This window comes from Pteropus alecto, unplaced genomic scaffold, assembly GCF_000325575.1.
Source record: "Pteropus alecto unplaced genomic scaffold, ASM32557v1 scaffold110, whole genome shotgun sequence".
NCBI lineage: Eukaryota > Metazoa > Chordata > Mammalia > Chiroptera > Pteropodidae > Pteropus > Pteropus alecto.
The window spans coordinates 9,754,617-9,777,482 of record NW_006431920.1 but is presented as its reverse complement, the minus strand read 5'-3'; the positions used below and the strand labels follow the sequence as shown (position 1 = coordinate 9,777,482).

Genomic DNA, 22,866 nt, shown 5'->3' with positions numbered 1-22,866 from the left:
TCGTAGGCTTTTCTAGATACTTGGAAGTAGGCATGTTACTTTAACAAATACCTAGAAACACAGAAGCGGCTTTTGAATTGGACAGTGGATAGAGGTTGGAAGAATTTTGAGGAACATGACAAAAAGAGTTGAGATTGCTTGGAACAGATCGTTAGTAGATATACGGATGTTAATGCTAGTGTGGAAGTAGGGAGCATGATAGACAATACCTAAACTGCCATGGAGAATATCTAAATGATTTATGAACAGCATGTTAGTAGAAACAAGCACTTTATAAACAGCGTGTTAGTAGAAACAAGCACTTTAACGACACTGCCAGTGAGGGCTCAGAAGGAAATGGGGAGCATCGGGAAGTGGAGGAAATGGGATTCTTGTCCTACGGTGGCAAAAACTTTAGCTGAATTGCGTCTTGCAGTTCTATGGATAAACAGCAGTTTTAAGTGATAAACTTAGATATTTAGCTAAGGAGATTTCCAAGCAAAGTATGGAAGGTACAGCCTTCTTTCTTTTTGTTGATTATAGCAAAAATGTAAAAAGAGATAGATAAATTGAGGAAAGAACTATTAAATATAAAGAAACCAGGACTTGAGGATTTGGGAAATTCTCAGCCTACCCAAATGGCAAAAGACACAAAAATAAGACTCACTTTCAGGAAAGCCTACTCTTTTTAGAAATGAGTGTGTGGCTATACAATCTTTTGCTAATATGTCAAAAAGACCAAAAGGTCTGAGTATTCAGCCACACAAAAATCTCTTGGAAAAGTTTAAGGAGGTATGTACTCATAGATCTCCTTAGTCATCTCATAAAAAGCCCAAAATAGAGATAATATTATTTAAGAAAGACTCATGGCAGAGCCTCCTGCCTCCGATGGCATACATAAGAGACACACTAGTTTCTTGACAATGTTGTATCAGCAGAAACATTGTCATCTTAAACTGAAAGGATTCGAGAGAGTATGAAGTGAAAGAAAGCAATACACCCCCCTCCACCACTAAATTCTACAGGTAAGAAACAAGCTAATAAAACCACTCAGCTACAGATATGTGCCACCTTTCATCAAAAAAAGGAAAATGACTCTGAAAAGGAGTCATAAGCCTAAAGGATGAAGCTGCAAACCACTGCAGATTGTTCCCTGGCCTTAATGAAGTGTGCCTGGATGGATTTCTAAATTGCTTGCGACTGGTAGCTTCTTTTTCATTAAATTTTCTGCTTTTTGAATGAGAATATTTGTAACTATTATTCCATGCCTATTTTACCAATGTATCTGGGAGCAGATAACTTGTTTTGTAGGTTCACAGGTGCACAGATGGAGATGAATTGTACCCTAGGAATCATACCCAAATTCTCACTTTTACTTGATTTAGATAATTTAAATAATGAGATGTGGGACTTTTAAGCTGGTGAGGTTCAGATAAGAGTTTGGATTTTGAGTTGATGCTGTAATGGGTTAAGACTTTTGAGCACCTTTGGAAAAGGGTGGATTTATTTGGGATGGATGTGAATCTTTGGGCAAAAGTGGACTGTGGCATGCAGAATAATGGCCCGCCAAAAATGTTCACGTCCTAATGTCTAGAAGCTCTAGAGCCTCCTAAAAGGAATGCAGCCCTGTTGTCACCTTGACTTTAGCCCAGCAAGACTCATGTTAGACTTCCAACCTACAGAATTGTATGATTGTAAATCTGTGTTGTTTTAAGCCATTACATTTGTAGTCATTTATTATGGCAGCAATAGGAAGCTAACCAGGAGTGACCAAAGATGAAGTAGTATCTGAGAAGAAGCAACTTCTTCTATCATCCTGATATAGCCTTCCTCATTCAGGAACTACGTGGCTTCAGCGGAAATGCAAACGTTTATGCTGGTCATTCCTTAGATCTAGCATGTCTGACAAAAAGTACATTCCCGAATTTTTATACTAGTTTTGTCTTGGAGTAGAATATGCACTGGCTTGAGCAGTTTGAACACTGTTTGGTATATATATTGGGTTTCCTAGAAAAATGTGTAGAATGAGTAAATGAATGTGATCAAGACAGGCTCTGGGAGAGATTGGAATTACTTGATTTTAACATACTATTTACCCATCTTCTCAAGGATGGCTGGCTTTTATGTCTTTTATTTCTAGTTTATGATGGTCATAGTTCTATAAATACAATGCTAAACTGTATTTTTGGTACTAGTAATATAGCTAAATCAATAAGTAAAAAGGATGTATAAAATTTTAATAGGAGGAACAATGATTGTATGATCAAATTATTTTAAAATCAGAATATAAATACTTTTCAGTATATATCACAAAAAATTTTCAATTTACTTGACAAAAAGATTTCTTAATGGTTGTTGGTCAATGCAACATCAAGAAACTTTAACTTTTATCAAATGCATTTTTCAGAAAGGGATTTTGTTCATTCTTTTCAAATAAGGGTTATTACCTAACGCTGAGCATGTTACGAATTGATTTCCCTTGATATTTAAAGCTATCAACATAAGCCAGCCCTGCAACTAGAAACTCAAGCATATTTATCTCAAGATCTATTCCTAGTCCAAATTGATCTATACTAAGTTTGAACATAGAATAAAAATAAAACCAAAATGTATCTGTAAAAGTAATAAAAATAATTTGATTGTTTTTATGCTGAAAGTATTTTTCTTATTAATATGGCACTATTATCTTTTCTACCTGTTACTGCATGGGTAGGAGCAATATTATTATAGCTGCTGGAGTATCACAATGTTAAGAATATCTGCTTCTTGTGTCAGGCTTTCATCGGTTAGCTCTCTGTTTGGAAGTGAAGTCATAAGAATAAAGTCAAAACTTTCTGACCCCGCCCCCTAACCGAAGAAGTCTTTTTATTTTCACACTTGAATGATGGTTGGGCTATTTATATAATCCTAGATTCAAAGATATTTTCCCTCTGAATTTTGAAAAAAGGTCCCCTTTTCTTCTTGCATACTGTTTTTTTGAGAGACTTGATGTTACTTTTTTTCTTTTCCACAGGAACTGTGGAAAGTTCATTTATTTTTTTTCTTCTTTGGAAGTTTTCACGATTTCCTCCTTACTATGACATCTGAAATTACATCACAATACACCTACATGTTAGTTTTAAAAAGGGATCCTATTGGCATTTGATGGGGCCTTTCAAACCAAAGATTCATTTCTTTCTCCATTTCTGGTATATTTTGTTATTTTATTTGACTATAACTTCTCCTATTCTAGTTTCTATTTCAGAACTTTATTATTAACTGATAAGTTTTAGATTGGTCCTTTGTGTATCTTAGCTTTTTTAAAAAATAAGGAATTTCTATATTTTGTCTAGTGCTATGTGCTATGTATTTGCTCAACCCTCCAGGTTACACATATGCCCTTTACCTGTGCTCATTCTGATTGTTCTTTGGAGGGGATTTTTGTTGTTTCATGAACATTTTCAACTGATTTTTAAAAAACGAATATGACATCCTTCTGCATCCAAGAATGTTATAACTATTCTAAAATCTTGTTTTTGTTCTAAGAGTTAATTTCTATATGTTGGATTTCCAGATGTTGACTTTCTTAAAATGTTTGGTAATTACTGGTTGGAAGCTGATTCTTTATCTGAGATCCCTTGTTAGACTGTTTGCCCTCTCTGACTGTATACTCCTTAGCAAAAGTGGTATAAGGTAATATCATGGTGTATATCATAATGTACTGTCAGTAACTGTCTGGCAGGGGGACATACTGCTGGGTGGGATATTTTGGCAGCTCATCTTCTGTAAGCAGGTGCTTCCCTTGTGCTACCAGTCCCTAGGAACACTGTCCTTTCTCTCCACCTGACTATCTCACATTCGCTACACCTGCCTAGAGGCAGATAATCCTGCTGGAGTCTCTTGACCCCAGTAATCAAGGAGACCGAGTATGTGTGGAATGGCTGACATGCGTTTTGGTGCCTGCTGTGGCACGCTGAATAATCAGTACCCTGTTGGTAATAGTTAGCTCCTGAGCCTGGGCACTCCCAGGATCCACCTTCTTTGGGCATAGAGTGCTCTTGGTACTGTTTTTACCTCCCGTGGCAGTCCTCTGCTATGTGCACATTTTGGGCTGTGGTTTTCTTCTCTGACCAGTTTCCATTTGCCATCCATCTTTCAGAGATTCCTCATGGTTTCTGGTCCACCAAGGGCTCTCCTTGTTGTCCAGGGTGATTATGAATTTATTTACTTATTTTTATAGCTTTTCTGTTATTTCTAACCATTTGGGATAGGAGGGCAAGGCTGCAGCACGTATTCAGTTTGCAATCTTGGACTGGAATCATCTTCCACAGCACTCTCTCTACCATAACCTGCATTGTGTTTGTGGGCAGCAGCATAATGGCCTCCTCCTTCAAAGAAGGCTACATCCTAATCCCCAGAACCTGTGAAATGTTATGTTACACGACAAGGGAGAATTAAGATTGTAGACGGAATTAAGGCTGCTAGTCCACTTGAAACAGGGAGATTGTTATGGATTACCAATGTAATCACAACGGTTCTCAAATGTGGAAGGTGAGGCAAAAGAGTTAGTGCCATTGATGTGATGTGAGGAAGACTCAGCTGGTCGTTGTTGGCCATGGAGATGGAGGCGGGACACGAACCAGGGAAGTGGGCAGCCTCTCAAAGCTGGGAAAAACAAGAAAACAGATTCTCCCCTGGGACCTCTAGAAAAGAACATGGCCCTATCGACACCTTAATTTTAACCTAGTGAAATCCATTTTGGACTTGTGAACTATGAGATAGTAAGTGTGTGTGAAGCAGCTAAGTTTGATGTAAATTGTTGCAGCAGCCATAGAAAGAGAATACAGTGTTGAAATGCGATTGTTGATGTCTGTCTCTTCCTTCACACTGTCTGTTTTTGGAGAACGAGAGTGATACTGTTGTCTCCTTTATTTACCTGGAATCCTGCACGGGATCTGCACATAGTCAGGGCTCAGTAAATATTCATTGAACGAATGAAAGAAAGACTACTCTAACTTTGAGGTTCCACAGAGGCTCTGAGATTCCAAAGCAGCCTCTGCCTGTCAGTTCCCCATGTCCTGCAGACCCTAAGTTCTTTCATCTCTTGATTCCTTCTCCCGCTGACTCATGTTTCTCGTTGCAAGCCTATTGCTATTCTATTTGCAGCTTCCTCCCTTGCTGTGGACCATTTCCCTCCTCTCTCCAGCCCTGTATGCAGGGAGAACTGAGATGGAAGACAAACGTCACATATGTATTTGACTTTGCCAACAGGCCTTCTGAGGGTTATGCCTGAAACGGTGACTTTCTTTTCTTCTCCACCTGCTTTCTTCTCTCTCCATAGCTACCTCCATTCACATTTTCTGTCAGGTTTCTGCTCTTTACCCTTCAGCTTCAATGGGGAATGTAGTCATCTCATCTTTTTCTATTTGAGTTCTGGATTAAGCACAAGGTCCCTCTCTTTCTTTAGCCCTTCTTAACCCCCTTCTCAGATGACTCCATGGGTTTCCAGAATAGATAATGAAAAGAATTAAAGGCACTCTCAAGTGACCTCAGTTTACTACAAAGACATTCAAGGAATCCTTCAGCGTACTTTGTGCAGAAGTGCCAAGTCCCCTCAGTCTGAATGACCAGAGCTATTGCTGGGTCACTGGAATAGTGTTAGTTTGTTTCTTTCAGTTCAGTCAGCTATTCTCAGGCCCTGGCTTCTCTGATTTGACATTGAACTTGGCTTCTGCCTCTCCAGCTTTCCCTCTGTGTGCCTCATGTTTAGTCTCTCCTGGAACCAGGCTCTGATGGGCTTGCTTGGTCACAGTCCAATGAGGAGTTCTCATGCTAGACTTTCTCTAATGCTGCTGGTTGGTCCCATATGTTTGATTTTGGTGACTGGGCCAATTCCTGACTGGGCCGATTCTTTTGTGGCTAGGTTTGGTAACAAGAGCCAAGAGAAACGACTTACGTGTGGTAACTTACGTAGAAAGACTTTCGTGTGGTAACTTACGTAGAAAGAACTCCCTCTGACGACTCAGTGCTGGGGCCATGGGTGCCAAGCACATCGACTCTGTTTTTGGAGATAATAATCATACCTCTTCATTCTCTTCCATTTGCTCCCCTTTCCCACCCCATGAAGATACCTCATTGATGAGAAAGATCATCCAGTTTCACTCTACAACCCACAACACAATTTTAAGTGTGAAATTTTCATTTTTTTCAGGAATCCTTGGGTCTCAGTCATCCTATCTGCTGCAGGAGGCCATAGTATCAGAGTGTTGAGGTCTAGATCCAGGACAACGGCTCATGTCTTAAAGATGAATTACTACTTCTGTTCCCCTGTGAGCAACAGTGTGGGGGCTTACATGCTCCAGGGTGGCAGAATCTAGCAGGCTTTGGACCAGGACTCCAAGGTCTGTATTCTCCAGTAGCTGACTTTGTCATTCCTGTATGAAAATACCCTCTTCTTTCTTTCCATCCCTGCTGCCTAAGCTAGTTACCAGCACACCTTTCCTTACCTCTCTGATCACATGCACTTTGCAGAGACTCCAGGGAACTGAGAGGTGGCAGGAAAGCTATCAGTGGCAGCCGCTTACAACTCACTTCTCTTCTCACACATTATTATAACGGCGTGTGTGTGTGTGCGCGCGTGCATGTGGGAGGTGAAAGGGTGGTGTGATACCTGCCGTGATGAGTTGTGTCTCTCTAGTACCGGTTCCACTGTTGTGTTGGGAAGTCTTTGTCCTGTGCTTGGAAGGTCCAACTGCACATATAGATAGAGTGTTATTCTTGGGGAATACAATTCAGAAGAATGTTTGTATTTTAAGAGTGCATTATCATAGAGTTTCTCTGAGAAACACAATTCATTCATGGTAATATGAAATTATGCAGTAGCAGGCTATCCATATTACATGACTTTCTAAGGACAATTTTTTAAAAAGGACATTGCATGTCTTGTAAATAAAGATTATTCTGTAAGAAGTGAATTTGAATCTCAAATTTTGAAGAGTTCTTAGATTTAATTTTTAAAACAATGTTTAGCTCTTTAATCCTTCTGGCATTTAATGTGCATGGTATGAGAGAAAGAATTTATTTTTTTCCAGATGGATAGCTAATTGTTCCCAAAGTATTGAAGAACTCATTACTTATACCATTAAAATAAATTTTATTGTGTATAGTAAAAAAATTCTCATGCAATCAGTTATTTCTGTATTTTAATCATTATTTGTCCATTTCTGTGTCCATATCATGCTGCTTTGGATACTGTGGCTTTATAGAACATTTGCTATCTTGTTTTTTTTTCTTCAACATTTCTTGGCAATATTCATGTGTTTAGTCTTCCAGAGGAATTTTAGAATCAACTTGTCAAGTTCTAAAATCTTCCCATTGGAATTTTGATGGAAATTGCATTAAATTGACATCATTTTAATATTGAATTATATTGAATGATCTTCTCATCAGGAATATGTTATCTTTTCATTTACTTAGGTCATTTCTATTGTCTTTACATTTCTCTGGTTGTCTTTATATAGATCTCAAATGTTCTAGATACATAGGTTTTTTTTTCCTGTTATGTGAATGCAATGATTTTTCTTTTCTGTTCAGACTTTAATTTTTTGAAAAGGTTTTGTCTTAGTTAAGGTTCTTATGGTAGCAATTTACAGAAACACACCCAAACTTAGGCCAAAAAAAAAAAAAAGTTGAGAGAGAATTCTTTGGAAGGTGGCCAAGGCCTCCACTGTGGGCCAAGGGCAGAAAGGGGAGTGAGTGGTCACAAGGGGGCTGGAAAAAAGAACTGCTTAGTCTCCCGTTGCTGCCTCTTTCAGTAGATCTGTTTTTCCCTCCCTCTGTAGTTTAGCTTTCTTTGCTGCTCTCTTTGTCCCATTTTCACATTTCTGGGAAGCAAGAGGATGTAGAACAAATCTGGCAATAAGGATTACCCATGTGAATGGAGCAATTTTCAGAGAAACTCTGTAGGCTGGGGAGGCACCCTTGAAATAGGTTTCGAAACACTGCAAAGTCAAGAACTTCAAAAGAATCTGCGTCTTCTTGCCTAAGGGGGTTACAATGAACGGTCATACAATATGAGAAAACCCTCCCTCCCTAGTTCTGGATGATTCAATAAACAGGGACTGCCAATCATCATGGTTATAGGATTAATAATTCAACAAAAATATATCGAGCCCCTACTCTTACCCTATATTTGTATATTGCTTTGCTGTTCATGATGTTCTACTTATTCCATTTAACTGCCCTTTAGGCGTTTGGCTCAGATCACACATAGCATACTATAAACACTAAAGCGTGTGGTTTATGGGCATAAACTGCCATTTCAAATGTTTTGTCTTTAGAAAATATGATCTTTCAAAATTTGCAACTTGGAATAAAGATGATTATGAACCTATTCCTACTCCAGTTTATTATTCATTTTGAAAACAAATCAGAAAAGGGGTACTTCATTCCCCCCTCCCCCCTTAAACAAACCATCTCTGAAAAACAGAAATTCTGTTAGAAGTAATTTTTAAAACAACTTAATCTAGTTAGGTTGTATTCAACTGGGAGCCAGCTGAAAGCACAATGGGAACTTGGAATCAAGAAATGTTGGCACTCTTGGTGTAGTCAGTTACTAATTGAATGACCTTCACAAGGAACCCAGCCTCTGTGAACCTGTTTTCTCTTTCAGACCTGGATAATAACTTTTAGATGCCGGTGTTGAGATGAAGCACAGTAAAAACAAAGGGCTATGTATGTGGCGAGCAACACCAATCAACAATGAGAGAACCTGATATTGCTGAAGGAAAAAAAAAATGAGTTTGGAGGAAGAATAAAAGCACCAAAGTAATGTAGGGAGGAGGAAAGAGAACTAAAGTGTTAAATCAAGCTATATTCATAGACTGCAATATGTAGATCAGCTCTGCAGCTAAACCACAAGGAAACCCGCAGAACAAAGGAAGATTTCTGCTGAGATTGCTAACAACCCATTTCCACACACGTAAAGGGGAAACAGGAAAAAGAGCCTTTAATTGACTCCCTAACAAAATAAAATCATTCATTCCCTGTGGCTAAAACCATGGGGATGGGTGGCATGGGTGGCTAGGGATTAAAGGCTGGGAACTGCCAGGAGGCCTTTCATTCTACATATTCTTACCTTTTCATGCTACATACTCCTATCCTTCTTCACTGTATATCAAAGGAAAACTGGTAAACATCTTTAAACTGTAACTTACAGAAACTAAATAATGATATATAAACTGAATTCCTTGAATTCAGGTCCCTCTCAGCGCCTTTACTGTCTCTCTCTGTCGTCATCTCCATTGCCTCTTTCTGAGTCTCTCTTAGGCTCTCTCTGCCTCTGAGAGGGGTCCACCTCTGGTATGGAGCTTTATCCCTTTGGTAATAAACTTTCCTCTGGACTGATTTTGCCATGTGTTTGAATTACTTCTACACTCTCCGCCAAGAACCCTCTTCTCTCTCAGCGCAGGGCTTGAGTCTCCCCCAACTTGGGGAAGTTTGCCCTGTCCTGCATCTAAAGGAACCCCAGAAGAGGCCCCTCCACCAGCCGCAGGTCTCTCACACATATGGAAAAACTCCTTGCCATGGCGGACAAGGGCTCCTTTCATTGGAAAACAAATGTTCGCTTTGGACAGTCTTTTCCTAACAGCAAATTTCATTTCTACAAGATGTGCTTTCCCGCCCAGTCTGCAAACAAGGAGTCAGGTTTTCCTCACTGGCCCTGAGGGGCTGCTGTGGGGCCCAGAAGAGTCCAGGCTGTGAGGGGCCCAGAAAAGGGTGAAGACGATGGAGGCCCAGTTCCGGGATGGGGTCCCGGCCCAAGGCGCTGGGACTGAAGGACCGCCTCCGCCCAAACCAGCGGGCACCTCCCCCCGCCCCCCGCCCCCCCATCAGACACGTTTGCACGACCTAGGGCGTGGTTTCTGGCAGCGGAGGCGTGTCTTCCGGTCGTCCCTTCCGGGGTGGGACTTCCTGTCTATCGTTGACAGGCACCCGGCTGCAGATCTGGTGGGAAGATCGCACAGGAGGGTGAGTCTGGCCGACCAGGCCTTATGTTCCTCGAAAGGGCACCATGGAGGAAGCTCTTCCTCTCTTTCTTGCTTTTGTTATCCCTGAGAGGCCTCTGTTTGCGCCGACGTCCTGGCCTTTTGGCACTACCGTTCACCTGAGGCTCTTCCTCTTCCTCTTTCCACAGGCTCCGCCCCCAGCGTCCCGTGGCCATGACGACCGCCCCTCGGGACTCCTTGTTGTGGAAGCTCGCGGGGCTGCTGCGGGAGTCTGGTGAGTGGACTTCCGGTCGAGGTTGGGGTGCTTTCTGTCTTCCAGAGACTCGTTCCTCTAAGAGTTATGGTATTGCAGCTGTTTAGGGTCCCCTGGGTTTGGGTGTCAGTTTCATTGCGCCTACGGGTTTTGTTCGCTTTGGTGCTGTTGCCTGCCGTGTCCTTTGACAGCTAAGCCTTAGCCATCCTTCGAGGCCAAACTCCAGTGCCACTTCCTCCAAGCGTGCTCTGATACTCTTATCGGAAAGTGATCGTTTACTTGGCTTTAAGCCCCACGAGACCAGGGACTGGTCGTAATCATTATTGTGTGGCGAAGCATAGCATAATTTAAAGCACGATTTGAAGTCAGACCCACCTGGGTTGGAATCCCAACTCTCTTTTAAACGTCGCCAAATTGTTTTTTTCTGGGCCTATTTTTCTCACCAGCAAAATTTATAATGATTGTATTTAACTCAAAGGTGGTTGTGGTGATTAATTCTAATTCACGTAAATCATTTAGTACAGTGTTTACATGTATAGTAAGTGCTGAAAATTGGTAGCTATTATTAATTTCTTGCCTCAGAGTCTGGGCACAGTGGAGCCTTAGTAGTTAAGTACGTGGTTGGTGTTAGCTGTGATAGAAATGCCTTGGCTTTGAGAGCAGACAGAAGTAGTAACTTCCTACCAACTATATGATCTCAATCAAGATTCTTAACTTCTCTGAGCTCCAATTTCTATAGTTGTAAGAGGGGGTTATTAATGCTCTCTAGTTGATTCTAATACAGTTTAAGTGAAGTAACAGACTTGTCTGGCACATATTACCCAATTAATGTTAGCTGCACTCCCATCGATAGTACCTAAAATTTATCTTTATAGCAGTTAAAACTGGTTTGTATTATTAACTGCACATGTCTTATCTCCTCTTCTAGACTGGGAGGCTCTTTGAGGGTGGGAAGAATCACTGAACCATGTCTGTATCTATTCTCAGTGTCTGGTACATAAAAATCCTTCATGCAATGTTATAGGATTTGTTCACTTATTCAGCACAAATCTGACTTGGCTTCAGGGGTTAGGGATGATGGTGTGTGTGTGGTGTGAGTGACTATAAAGAGGCAGCAGGAGGGGGATCTTTGTGGTGATGGAATAGTTTGGTATCTTGATTGTGGTGTTGGTTACAGGAATCTACACATAGGACAAAATGGCGTAACACTATATAGACACATACACACACATTGTATTAATGCTGATTTTCTGCTTTTGCTATTATATATACAAAAGGTAACCATTGGGAGAAACTGGGTGAAAGGTATAGAGAACCTTTTTTGTACTATTGCTGCAACATCTTTTGACTCTATCCTTATTTTTTCAAAAAAGTTAAAAAATATTCTCCATGCCTACCTTGTAGATGCAGTTTTTAGATGCAGTAATGAATAGCTAAAGATGACCTGAAGGATGGCAGTCTCATTGGAGAGAGCAGTTTTAACATAGAGGGCAATAATAATACCTTAGTGCTGTCATGAGTGGTTATTCTTTTCATGACATGCATTTTAGTATTATTTGAAAGTTCTTGTAAGTGTGCATATTACTTTTGCAACGAGAAAAAAATAAAAAGATACAACATCCAGACAACTTTTACATAAAATGAGTGACTGCAGTGAAAAGTTCTGTATTGAGAAAGCTGCCTGGAGGAAGTAGGTGTGGAGCTGCCAGAGTAGAAGAGGGTGTCAGAAAATGAGGGAGCTGTGAACCAAGTTGACCCTATATCCATCACTGTGGGTAGACCAGGCTCTTCTGAACAGAAGAGGAAAGAAAATTAGAGAAGTCTGAGGCGTGTAGTGAAATAATCTTATGTATCGGTAAAGAGTTAGAATTTTTTTTTTTGAAGATAGAGGAGAGCTGTTGAAGACTTTTAAGTGAGGCAGAAATATAGTTTGCTCCTGCAGTGGAGGATCTACAATATAGATTGGAGTGGGTATATCCTGGGGTCACAAAGTCTCAGATTAAAGGGAAAAGCCCTTTCCTCATGTCCTCCTTCCTGTCTGCCCCTCTCCCTGCAGGGGATGTGGTCCTGTCTGGCTGTAGCACACTGAGCCTGCTGACTGCCACACTGCAGCAGCTGAATCACGTATTTGAGCTGTACCTGGGGCCATGGGGCCCTGGCCAGACAGGCTTTGTGGCTCTGCCCTCCCACCCCACCGACTCCCCTGTCATCCTCCAGCTTCAGTTCCTCTTCGATGTGCTGCAGAAAACGCTTTCACTCAAGGTTCTGGGGTGGGAATGGGGTAGGATGTACAAAATGCCCAGAAAAATAGTGGAGGCGGGGCCGGGGGTATAGCATGGGTGCCAGAAATCTGTAGGGCTCAGATCTAGAGGATTTGAGAGCTATGGGTAGCTGTGCTAAGGAAGAGATGCCGAGGAAAAGGAGATGTGCCAGGCCTCACTGACTTGAATGTTTTTTCTTTTAGCTGGTTCATGTCCCCGGCCCTGGCGTCCCAGGGCCCATCAAGATTTTCCCCTTCAAGTCCCTTCGGCAGCTGGAGGTATAGGGCATTGGGAGATATTGGTGCACAAAACCCAGCTTGAGGCAGCCTTTTGTGGATGGAAGAAGAGAATTGGCCTCTTTTGGTGGGGATGTGGGCAGGGGGCAGGCCTGAGAGTGCCATCGCTCTGTAGTGATGCTTCTCATTGAATGCTTCCCTGAACCATAGTTGGCTTTGTCATCTTTTCTTCCCTTCCTTTGCCACAGCTTCGAGGTGTCCCTATCCACTGCCTCAGAGGCCTCCGTGGCATCTATTCTCAGCTGGAGACCCTGATTTGCAGCAGGAGCATCCAGGCGTTAGAGGTAAGGAGGATGGGGTGTGAGCTCAGATGTCTTGTCTTAAGGGATATAGAGGACCAGGCTCTTCCCTGTCTCCTGTCTCCCTGTAGACAGTGTCCTTGCTCCCTCTGCTGTGCTTCCACAGCCCTTTGTACCTGTCCATATATTAATAGTCAACACCTATCATATTGAATTAAATATTCTCCTATCTGCCTCCTTATTCTCCCCACAGTGAACTCCTTGGGGATAGGGTCGTGAGCTTTCTTTAAGTCTTCATCTCTAGATGAAGCTCACTGTATAAAGAATGAATGGATGGCTGGGCCATAGAGTGAGGGGTAGGTGCGGGGAGGAGGGAAGTGTGGAGGTGACTGAGCATCTTGTCTCAGGAACTCCTCTCAGCCTGTGGTGGTGACCTCTGCTCTGCCCTGCCCTGGCTGGCTCTGCTTTCTGCCAACTTCAGCTACAATGCACTGACTGCCTTAGACAGCTCCCTGGTGAGTGCCTCGGAGGGAGGGGTGTTTGCGGAAGGGCAGGGATGGGCCCTTAAGGAGGAGGGACCACTGGTTCCCTAGAGGTGTTCGATCCTTTGCTTCCTCTTCCCACCCTCCCCAGCATCTCTTGTCAGCTCTACATTTCTTGAACCTGAGCCACAATCAACTCCAGGACTGCAAGGGCTTCCTGATGGTGAGTATGAGTGGCCGGCTGGGGCCGGCACTGCTTGGGCCTCTGATCGTTCTGCTCTGGCCCTCTCTCCTGGACCTGCTTTTGTTCCCACCTGCCCTTGGCAGAGCCACATCCTGGGAGGCGGTGCTACTTGAGGCTCAGCATCAGACAAACCAGTGTTCAAATTTGAACTCCTAATCCCTGTGTGACTTGGGACAAATTATTTAACCTCTTGGTTTCTTCACCCTTAACGTAGAAATTATAGGAGTACCCACGTCTATAGTATCAAAATGATTGTGAAGAGTATCTGATGCTAAACTTAGCCCAGTGCCTAGCCCAGAAAAGGGTAGCATTTGATGATGATGAGGAACTCTTCTTTAGTGTCTCCCTGTCAGGGATAAACAAGCTGGACACTGTGAAAGTGGTAAGAACAGATTTTAATAATAGTGAAGTATTGTGGTTTATTAAGTAATAAACTATTGTGATATTTAATCAGTAGTAAGCTATTCAGAGTGAACTGAACTCAAGTTCGATTTATGCAGAGATAACTGGACATATTAAAGGGAGAGCGAAGGGTGGGGAGGGCGACCAGCGAGGGCTTGAGCAGATTCTCTCCTTGACCAAACTCTGGTCAGGATCCTCTGAAGACAGGGAAGTGGAATTTTACAAAAAGCAGGAAGGGGACATCAATCCATGTGAAACCAACCTGTTTAGGTTTGCTAACTGGCACTTGCCAAAGTTAGGCTCCTACTCTGCCACGGAGGCTGGGAGACAGGGGCCCTATCTTCAGATTTAGCTGGAACAAACTCAGTTCTTCTGGCAGTCTTGAGTTTTTCTGGGCAGGAATATAAGGGGGCTGGAGTTGTCATCCTAGGAATTTGGGCTTGAGCTATCAGAAACTGCTAGTATTTTCAAGTCTTTTAATGTCGGGGAGGGTGGGGCGGATGAGATCGTTTGTGCTGAGTCTGCAGCCTTTGTAGGCCATGGTTGAGGCATAGTTGAGAAGAAGGCTCGGAGGAGCCTGGCAAGAGTTTAGTCAGGGAGACTCTGTCACCCCCTCCCCTGCCCCGCCCCTTCCCAGGACCTGTCTGAGCTCTGCCATCTGGACATTTCCTATAATCGCTTGCGTTTGGTACCGCGAATGGGACCCTCAGGGTCTGCTCTGGGGACCCTGATACTGCGAGGCAATGAGCTCCGTAGCTTGCATGGTGAGTGGGGGGTGTGGTGGAGTGGCGGCGGGGAGGAGGAAGGGCGGGGCAGACACTGGTGGGAGACTCAGGATGGCAGGGTGCCCCTGGGACCTTGTGCCTTCTTTTCACTGCACCCTCCCCCAGCATGCTCCCCACGCCCTCGACCCTACCCCTCTCATCCCCTTGACCCCATCTCTCTCTCACTTGCCCTTCCTCCCTCCTCGCCTCTGCCCCAGGCCTGGAGCAGCTGCGGCACCTGCGGCACCTGGACTTGGCATACAACCTGCTGGAAGAACACAGGGAGCTGTCGCCCATGCGGCTGCTGGCCGAGCTGCGCAAGGTGAGATTCGGGCGCCTCAAAGGCCTGGGAGCCAGCTTTGCGCCCCTCCCTCCTTCCCATGCCCGTGTGGTCAATGCCCTTCCCGCCACAGGGAGGCCGAGGGTCCATCTCATTGTCCTTCCTGCCCCTCAGCTCTACCTGGAGGGGAACCCTTTGTGGTTCCACCCGGCGCACCGAGCGGCCACCGCCCAGTACTTGTCACCCCGAGCCAGGGATGCTACTCCCAGCGTGAGTGACCTTCCTGTGTCTGCTCTCCTTCCCTTTCTGCCCAGACCTACCCCGACTCTGCATGTCTTGCCTCTCCCCACCCCCTCCTGAGTGAGGGGCGTCCAGTGAGCCTGGGGGTCCTTACAGGCCTGGAAGGGCTCCCACCTGGCTTGGGGCGCCCCCAGAGCCTGCGCTCCACCACCAACACTTTCCTCTTTGCTCTTTCCTCTTTGCTCAGTTCCTTCTTGATGGCGAGGTCTTGTCACTGGCTGATTTTCAGGTTAGTGCGGTGGGGCGTGATGGGAGTGATGGGAGTGAGCCGGCAAAGACTGACTCGGGAGGGTGCGAAGGGAGGGCGCCGGCTGCAGGAAACAGTTTCCAGGGTGAGGGGCTTCCTGGTCAGATGGAGAGTGGATCCTGTCTCCCAGGCAGCTCGGGCTGGGCAGAGGTGCTCCCCTGGCTCTGAGCTCTTTCTCCTTCCTGTTGTCACACACAGACCTCCACATCCTCAGAGGCCCCACCTCTGTCCTGGCCGGTGGGGAGTACCACTGAAACCTCAGGTGGTGCTGACTTGAGTGACAGCCTCTCCTCAGGGGGCGTTGTGGCCCAGCCCCCACCTCGTAAGGTTAAGGTACATGATGTCCTAGGCTGCCTCCTGACCGGGGGTGGGTCCCTTTACCTGGCTGGGCTCTGGGTTGTTGATGGACTGAGAATAGTAAGGCGTTATCCTTGCTTGTGGGCGGGGTGGCTTTTGGTAGGTTGGGTGAGTGGCTGCAGATGGCAGGGTGGGAGGCCCGAATGTCACCCCTCTACCCAATCTCAGAGCCGAGTTCGTGTGAGGCGGGCAAGTATCTCGGAACCCAGCGATACGGACCTAGAGCCCCGGACTCTGGACCCCTCCCCAGCTGGTAAGTCAGCCCTACTCCCCAGCCTCCCTCGCCCCAGCCCAGTGTTCCCAGTTAGATGGAATTTTAGTTTTGGTGGAGTGCAGCGTTATAGAGGGCCTCTTAGCCTTTCCTGTTTCTTCTTAGTTTGGGGAGAATGCTGCTCCTGGGCACCGTTTTTAAAGTGTTTTACAGGGATGTTAATTTTAAGGGATGTCAAAAGGATTCTGTGGCCAGCTACGTTTGGGAGATGCTAGGTTAAACAAATAGGTGTCTTTTCTCCAAGACATCGCAGGACCTTAAACGTGCTCCCGTGTACTGTGAATCTCACTAAGCAGCATGTGAATTGCATGTGACCACAGTGTTCTGTAGAACACACTTAGGGACGTGCTGCTGAGGAGAAGCCTTTAGCCTACTGCCTCTGATCTCCCCCACGTCAGTATACACACTTTTACTTCCCCCCTGAGGAGCACTCAGAGGAGAGGCTAGGGTTGTTGGGGTGGGGGAGTGGTGGGGGCACAGGCTGGCTAAGCTGTTCCTGCCCCACCTGTCCAGGAAGGTTTGTGCAGCAGCATCGGGAACTTGAACTCATGAACAGCTTCCGGGAACAGTTTGGCTGTGATTGGCTGCAGTATAGGAATCACCTGGAGACCTCTGGGACTTCTGTTGTGGCTAACTCCAAGACCCCTGCCCTCAGCACACTGTCCCCAGACACCCTGAGCCCAGAGACTGTGCCCAGCCCTCCCACTGGCCCTCTGCCCTCAGAAATGAAGTCAGTACAGGAAGTGGCAGAGGTCAGGGTGGGGCCAGAGCCACAGGAGGAAGAGGAGATGGAAGGGGAAGGAAAGGAGGAAGAGGAGGAGCAGGAGCAGAATGAAGTGGAAGGTGAGTGCTCGGTTGCAGTGCCTGCAGTGTGTTTGGGACAGTTAGGAAAACCCAGGTGCGGGGTGGCTGACCCCTTTGTGGGTGGAGGGCCGCCCCATGGGATGGCAGAGTCTTGGCATCTTTCCTTCCTTATAGGGCCCCTTTCTTGGTCTCTCTTCAGCGGAGCTCTGTCGCCCCATATTGGTGTGTCCCCTGGAGGGACCTCAGGGCGTGCGGGGCAGGCAGCGCTTTCTCCGGGTCACTTCTGGCCACCTCTTTGAGGTGGAGCTCCAGGCAGCTCGAACCCTGGAAAGGCTTGAGCTCCAGAGTCTGGAGGCAGCTGAGATAGAGTCCGAGACCCAAACCCAGAGGGAACCGGCGCCTGAGGTGAGTGTGGGAGTGGGGGTTCTAGAAGAGATGCTGGGCTTTTCTCAGGAGCCGGCAGCTCTGGGCAGTCTTGGGTCTCCATGGTTTCTCATTTGTGCCGAGGAGGGAGCTGGGGGTGCACAGTCATCCCCAGGCTCCTTGGGAGGCCCGCCTGGGAATAGAGCTTCTGGGCTGGAGCGTGGATGTTGGTAAAGGCTTTTTAATGGAGTCCAGAGCTGTTGTTTTCCTCTGTGTTCTCGGTATAACCCTAATCCCTCTGCTTGGATTTTCTGGTCCCCTCTGCCCTCACAGGACTCTGAGCTGCCCTCTGGGGCCCCCGTCCTTGCTCTGCGCTTCTCTTACATTTGCCCGGACCGGCACTTGCGTCGCTATGTGGTGCTGGAGCCTGATGCCCACGCAGCTGTCCAGGTGATAGGGCCCAGGAGGCTGGTGGGGGATCAGAAGGCTGGGGGCTGCGCTCTGCCTGTTCATGGCTGCATCCGGCTCACCCTGTTTCAGGAGCTGCTTGCTGTGTTGACCCCAGCAGTCACTGAGGCTCAGCATCAGCTTGAAGAAGCGAGGGACCCACTGGGGGACAGACTCCAGTGTCTACGTTGTGGTCATGAGTTCAAGCCAGGGGACAGCAGGTTGAGACTGGACAGCGAGGAAAGCTGGAGGCCTCTGTTCCAAAATACAGGTGCAAGCCCTGCCCTTGACCTCCTTGCCTGCGTTCTTCCTGCCATTTCAGGGAAAATGGCTTCGAGGGAGGGAGTACGGAGGGCAGCCCCAGGGAACAAAGGAGTAGGGACCAACTTCTTGCCTAGAGGAAAAATAAAACCGTCTGCTTGCTACACTTACAAAAAAAGTAAAAGAAGAAGAAATTATATCCTTTTTCTTTTTTCCCTCTAAAAGTCAGGAAATACAATCTGTAACTGTTTGAACGTACTCATTATTTTTTCATAACTTGAAGGCTTTCTCCCCTTTTTTGGCTAATGTTTCAGAAACTGCATAAAACCGAATGAGCCCTCAGTGTGCTATCGGGTTGTAGTCCCGCCTCCGTCCGATGCTGTGAAAGTTGGCTTAGGTTGCCATTCCCAACTGACCTTGCAAGCTGCTCGATACTGAGTCTTGCCTTGTGGCATTTTTTCACATTCTGCACTTTAAGAAGAGAGATTTTTCCATTGTAGACCAGTCAAAAAGCTATGTCTTTAAAGACATTGAAGAAGAAATATTTTTGATAATTCCGTATTCAATAGCTGTGTTGAAATGCATGCTTTTCATTAGTCACTTTCTTCTTGGCCACAGATGGAGCAGGGGTTTAAATTACATTCAGCAAAAGACTCCTCTCCGTGCCCCCACCCTGAACCTGCTCAGCTGGCGGCGGGTCCCAGAGGCCCAGGGCGGCGTGTGCAGTTGAAATCGCCCCACCTCCTCCTGGACTCTATACTCTGTGGGGTCACGTAGGCCCTGGTATTCTTTGAATGGTGGCATCATTTATGAACATTCCTGTGTGCTCCATTCACCTTTTATTTGAGCCTGGTTCCCTCATGTGAACCAAAATGAGAATGACTTGCCCCATGGTGCTGGTAGATCGAAATGTGACAGAAAGGCATCAGGCACAGTGCTGGGCTCAAAACAGAGATCCTCATTATCATTAGTGCTTGCTGTGCCGCTGCCCCCAGCTATAGGGTCTGGGGAAGGACACGTCAGTTACTTGATCTTTGCTTTCTTCGATCGTAGAATGGGATAGGGAGAGTGGTGATACTACTCTCAGTTGTCTAGCACATGCCCAGCACGCTGTAGCTGCCCAAAGAGTCGTTCTCCTGTTGCTGATCTCTGTCCTGGATTCTTTACCTGGCTCTGTTCACTCGTCCTGATGACCGTATAAATAGACGCTGTCATCATCCCCATTTTACTGATGAGGAGCCAGGCACAGAGAGCTTAGGCGACTTGTCTTCATGGCTTCGATGACAGTCTTTAAGGGATGCAGCTGGAATTGGACCCATGTCTGGCACCCTGCTTTCCCAGTCTGTTGATTTGGGACGTTGCCGGTAGAGCGTCACAGTACACGGTCAGCCCCAGGCTGTGCACGGGGACCAGAGCAGGGCCTGGCTGAGTTTGGCCCTTTTTGAGAGAGCCCGAAATGAGAAGGTGGAATGTATTTCGAAGATGTCGTGGGCCATGGGTCTGGGTTTGCTAATGGCTCATTGGGATGGGGAGGCTGGTAGACTGGGAACGGGGGGTAGTGTATGAAGCTGGAGATGTGGGTCCAGGTGAGTCTGGGAGTAGGTGGGGAGCATTGCAAGCAAGGTGGTGGGTTGTGGCACTGTGCGTGCAGTTCACGGGGACTGCGCCCATCCCTTCCTCCAGAATCACCTGCTGTGTGTCCAAACTGTGGCAGTGACCATGTAGTTCTCCTGGCTCTGTCTGCGGGAGTCCTCAACAGGGAGCAGAGACAGGAGGAGCAGCTGCCAGCTCCCTCACCGGCCCCCAGCACTGTCTGTGATCCTCCTGGCCACAGTGACCACAGCAACAGGGCTGACAGTGCCCCATCTCAGGCACTGGTCTCCCATGACGGCCACAGGTGGAGCCTCAGTCCCCGTGAGTATAGGCAAAACGAGACGGGGCTGGTGTTTGGGGGAGGAAAGGGGCACTAATGGGGCAAGTGAGGTGGAGCTGTGGCAGCCAAGGCAGGCCGATGGCCCATTTGCTTGTCCCTAGCCCCTGAACGCTGTGGCCTCCGCTCTGTGGACCACCGACTCCGGCTCTTCCTAGATGTTGAGGTGTTTGCCGATGCCCAAGAGGAGTTCCAGTGCTGCATCAAGGTCGGTGCCAGCCAGGCACTGTCCCGTGTCCCTAACTGACCAGGGTACCTGCTTGTTTCCACCACAGCAGATTGAGTCAGAGCGGTCACTCTGGAACCACCACGTCTGGCTTCCAGTTTCAACTCCTTGTTCCGTGATGTTTTGAGTCTCAGTTGTCACTCTACAACGGGATGATACCTACCTTGCACAGTGTAGTAGCATCAGTGAGAGGTCATGTCTGTAAGCTGCCTACCACAGCACCAGGCACTCAATAAATGGGACCTCCTGTCATTAATATAAATACATGATGTTATTGGACCTTCTCTGTTGAGCACCTAGCATATGCTAGACACTAAGGATCTAGAGTACATCAACCTTGCCTTCCATCTAATATTTTGGTGGAGAAAAAGACAATAATCATGTGATACAAAAGTTCTGGAATCAGGCTAAGGCCCTAGAGGGACATCTGATCCAGACTGAGTGGGCCAGGGAAGCTGCCCCTTCCTGGGGAGGTGACGGCTAAGCTAGGTCCTGAAGGGTGAGTTATGGAGGAGAGAGAAAAAAGATGTTCCAGGGAAATGAAGCAGCACATGCTTGGAGCCCTGAGAGAGTAGCTGGAGGGGAGAACTGCCTGTGACGGGGGCAGCCAGAATGTGGGGGAGTGTCCCAAGAGGAGTCTGAACAGGCAGGCAGGGGCCAGTTCAGGAGCGACCTCGTGTGTCTGCCGAGGAGTTTGGACTTGATCCCAAGGGCTGCAGGAGCCACCGAAGGATTGGAAGTGGGGGAGTAGCAATCGGTTTTGTGTTTTGAACAGTCAGTCTGGCAGAGTGTGGAGGGTGGATTGGAGAGGACGAGATGACCGGCAGGGAGACCTGCGCAGAGCCTGCTGCAGTCTGTGTGCAGCGGGGACTGTGGGGCAGAGAGCATGGCCGATGAACAAGCCGGGGTGGATGAGCAGTGGGCAGGGCCGGGCCAAAGGTGTCGCAGTAACTCGGCTGTAGGTCCGGCAGCTGTCTCCCTAGACCTTTCTGTCTCTCATCAACTTCCTCTTTCTCGTAGGTGCCACTTTTGTTGGCAGGCCACCCTGGAGAGTGTCTGTGTCTTGTGGTAGTTTCTGACCACAGGCTCTATGTGTTGAAGGTGACAGGGGAGATCTGGTGAGTGAGTAGGGCCATCGCCAGGGCAGGGTCAGGGTTCCTTTGTGGCTCTCATGCCACTCTCATTCTTTGCCGCCACTCTGTCCTCCCTTTCTCCACAGCGGGCCTCCAGCTAGCTGGCTGCAGCCAGCCCTGGCTGTTCCCTTGCAGGATCTGAGTTGCATAGAGCTGGGCCTGGCAGGACAGAGCCTGCGGCTGGAGTGGGCAGCTGGGGCGGGCAGCTGTGTCCTGCTGCCCCGAGATGCCAAGCGTTGCCGGGCCTTCCTAGATGAGCTCACTGGTGAGAGGGAGCGGGGAGGCAGGAAGGGCGGGCCGGTGGGGGTTACAGCTCCCAGATCTGGTGCCTGCAGTAGAGACAGACAGGTAATGGAACTCAGCCCTCAGAGAAGTGTCTGGAATCTAGAAATATGGAGAATGGGAAGGTGTTGAGAGGTGGAGAGGTTGCGACAGAAGAGGTGGCGTCATGGGGGCTCCCTGTCTCTGGCTGGCTCCGTCCAGATGTTTTGCAGTCTCTGCCCCCAACCTGGAGGAGCAATGTCAGTGCCACGGAGGAAGAGGTGACCCCAAAGCACCGACTCTGGTGAGTCAACCGGAGGCTGAGGCTGGGGTTGGTGCCCAGATGGCCACTCTTGGAGCTCAGGCTCTCTCTCCACGAGCCCCAGCCTTAGTCACGCCCTTAGCATCTGGGCCAGCCACCTGTCCTCAGGCCCACAGGCCTGGTCCTTCCTCCCCGCCCTCCCTACTGAAGGTGATTCCCACCCCTAGCTGACCACCCCCTCCCGGGGCTGCTGCCTTCCGCCCTCCCAGGCCACTGCTGGAAAGAGACTCTTCTTTGGAGCCTCCCCGGTTCTTCTACCTTCGGGTGTTCCTGGTTGAAGGTGAGGCCTCTGGACCCCCATCTTGTCCCAGGGCACTGGCCTGGCCATCAGCATGCCCTGGTAGCAATTCTCATTCCTGGTTTGGACTTCCCGTCACTCATGGGCATACCCAGAAGACCCCCTCCCTGCCTCTCTAGGTGGGCTGGGAGGTACCTGGGCCTTAGGTGCCCAGAGACCCAGGCTTTCTGTGAAGTGGAGCAGATTGGCTGGGTCTGCTCCACCCGATCCTGTTGGGGAAGGTGAGAGTGGATCCTCTTTCTGAGTGGGGTGGCGGGGGGCAGCTTTCCTTTGTCTTGGGCCTCAGGTTTTGGAGGCTAGAAATCCCTGGACTTTGGAAAAGGGAGGGCCTTGGTCCCCAGAGGCGCAGGCTGCCTTGCGGCCTCCTCAGTGTGATTCGCTCCTCTTCTCCCCAGCGGCATGGGGATGCTGCCCCAGGGGTCTGGGCTCCTCCGTGGCCTTCCACACTGGGCCTTGCCTT

General features: G+C 47.5%; 1 protein-coding gene across 3 annotated transcripts in view; it reads left to right on the top strand.

Annotated features, from left to right (window-relative positions):
• Positions 1-9,921: 9,921 nt before the first annotated feature.
• STK11IP (serine/threonine kinase 11 interacting protein) overlaps positions 9,922-22,866 on the top strand; it is a 14,297-nt gene continuing 1,352 nt past the window's right edge. Inside the window, exons 1-23 of one of the 3 annotated variants that reach the window (XM_006906678.3) lie at positions 9,922-9,987; positions 10,154-10,239; positions 12,275-12,480; positions 12,683-12,757; positions 12,964-13,059; positions 13,422-13,529; positions 13,648-13,719; positions 14,780-14,906; positions 15,125-15,228; positions 15,361-15,456; positions 15,674-15,715; positions 15,932-16,066; positions 16,259-16,343; positions 16,875-17,204; positions 17,365-17,570; positions 17,862-17,978; positions 18,069-18,246; positions 19,920-20,150; positions 20,271-20,374; positions 21,413-21,510; positions 21,612-21,790; positions 22,009-22,090; positions 22,318-22,413. In XM_006906678.3, coding sequence (XP_006906740.1) covers positions 10,179-10,239; positions 12,275-12,480; positions 12,683-12,757; positions 12,964-13,059; positions 13,422-13,529; positions 13,648-13,719; positions 14,780-14,906; positions 15,125-15,228; positions 15,361-15,456; positions 15,674-15,715; positions 15,932-16,066; positions 16,259-16,343; positions 16,875-17,204; positions 17,365-17,570; positions 17,862-17,978; positions 18,069-18,246; positions 19,920-20,150; positions 20,271-20,374; positions 21,413-21,510; positions 21,612-21,790; positions 22,009-22,090; positions 22,318-22,413 — 2,828 coding nt within the window. In that variant the 5' untranslated portion in view covers positions 9,922-9,987; positions 10,154-10,178. Of the gene's footprint in view, positions 9,988-10,153; positions 10,240-12,274; positions 12,481-12,682; positions 12,758-12,963; positions 13,060-13,421; positions 13,530-13,647; positions 13,720-14,779; positions 14,907-15,124; positions 15,229-15,360; positions 15,457-15,673; positions 15,716-15,931; positions 16,067-16,258; positions 16,344-16,874; positions 17,205-17,364; positions 17,571-17,861; positions 17,979-18,068; positions 18,415-19,919; positions 20,151-20,270; positions 20,375-21,412; positions 21,511-21,611; positions 21,791-22,008; positions 22,091-22,275; positions 22,859-22,866 lie in introns of those variants that run through there. The other 2 variants (XM_025043305.1, XM_025043306.1) reach the window with 2 other exon arrangements.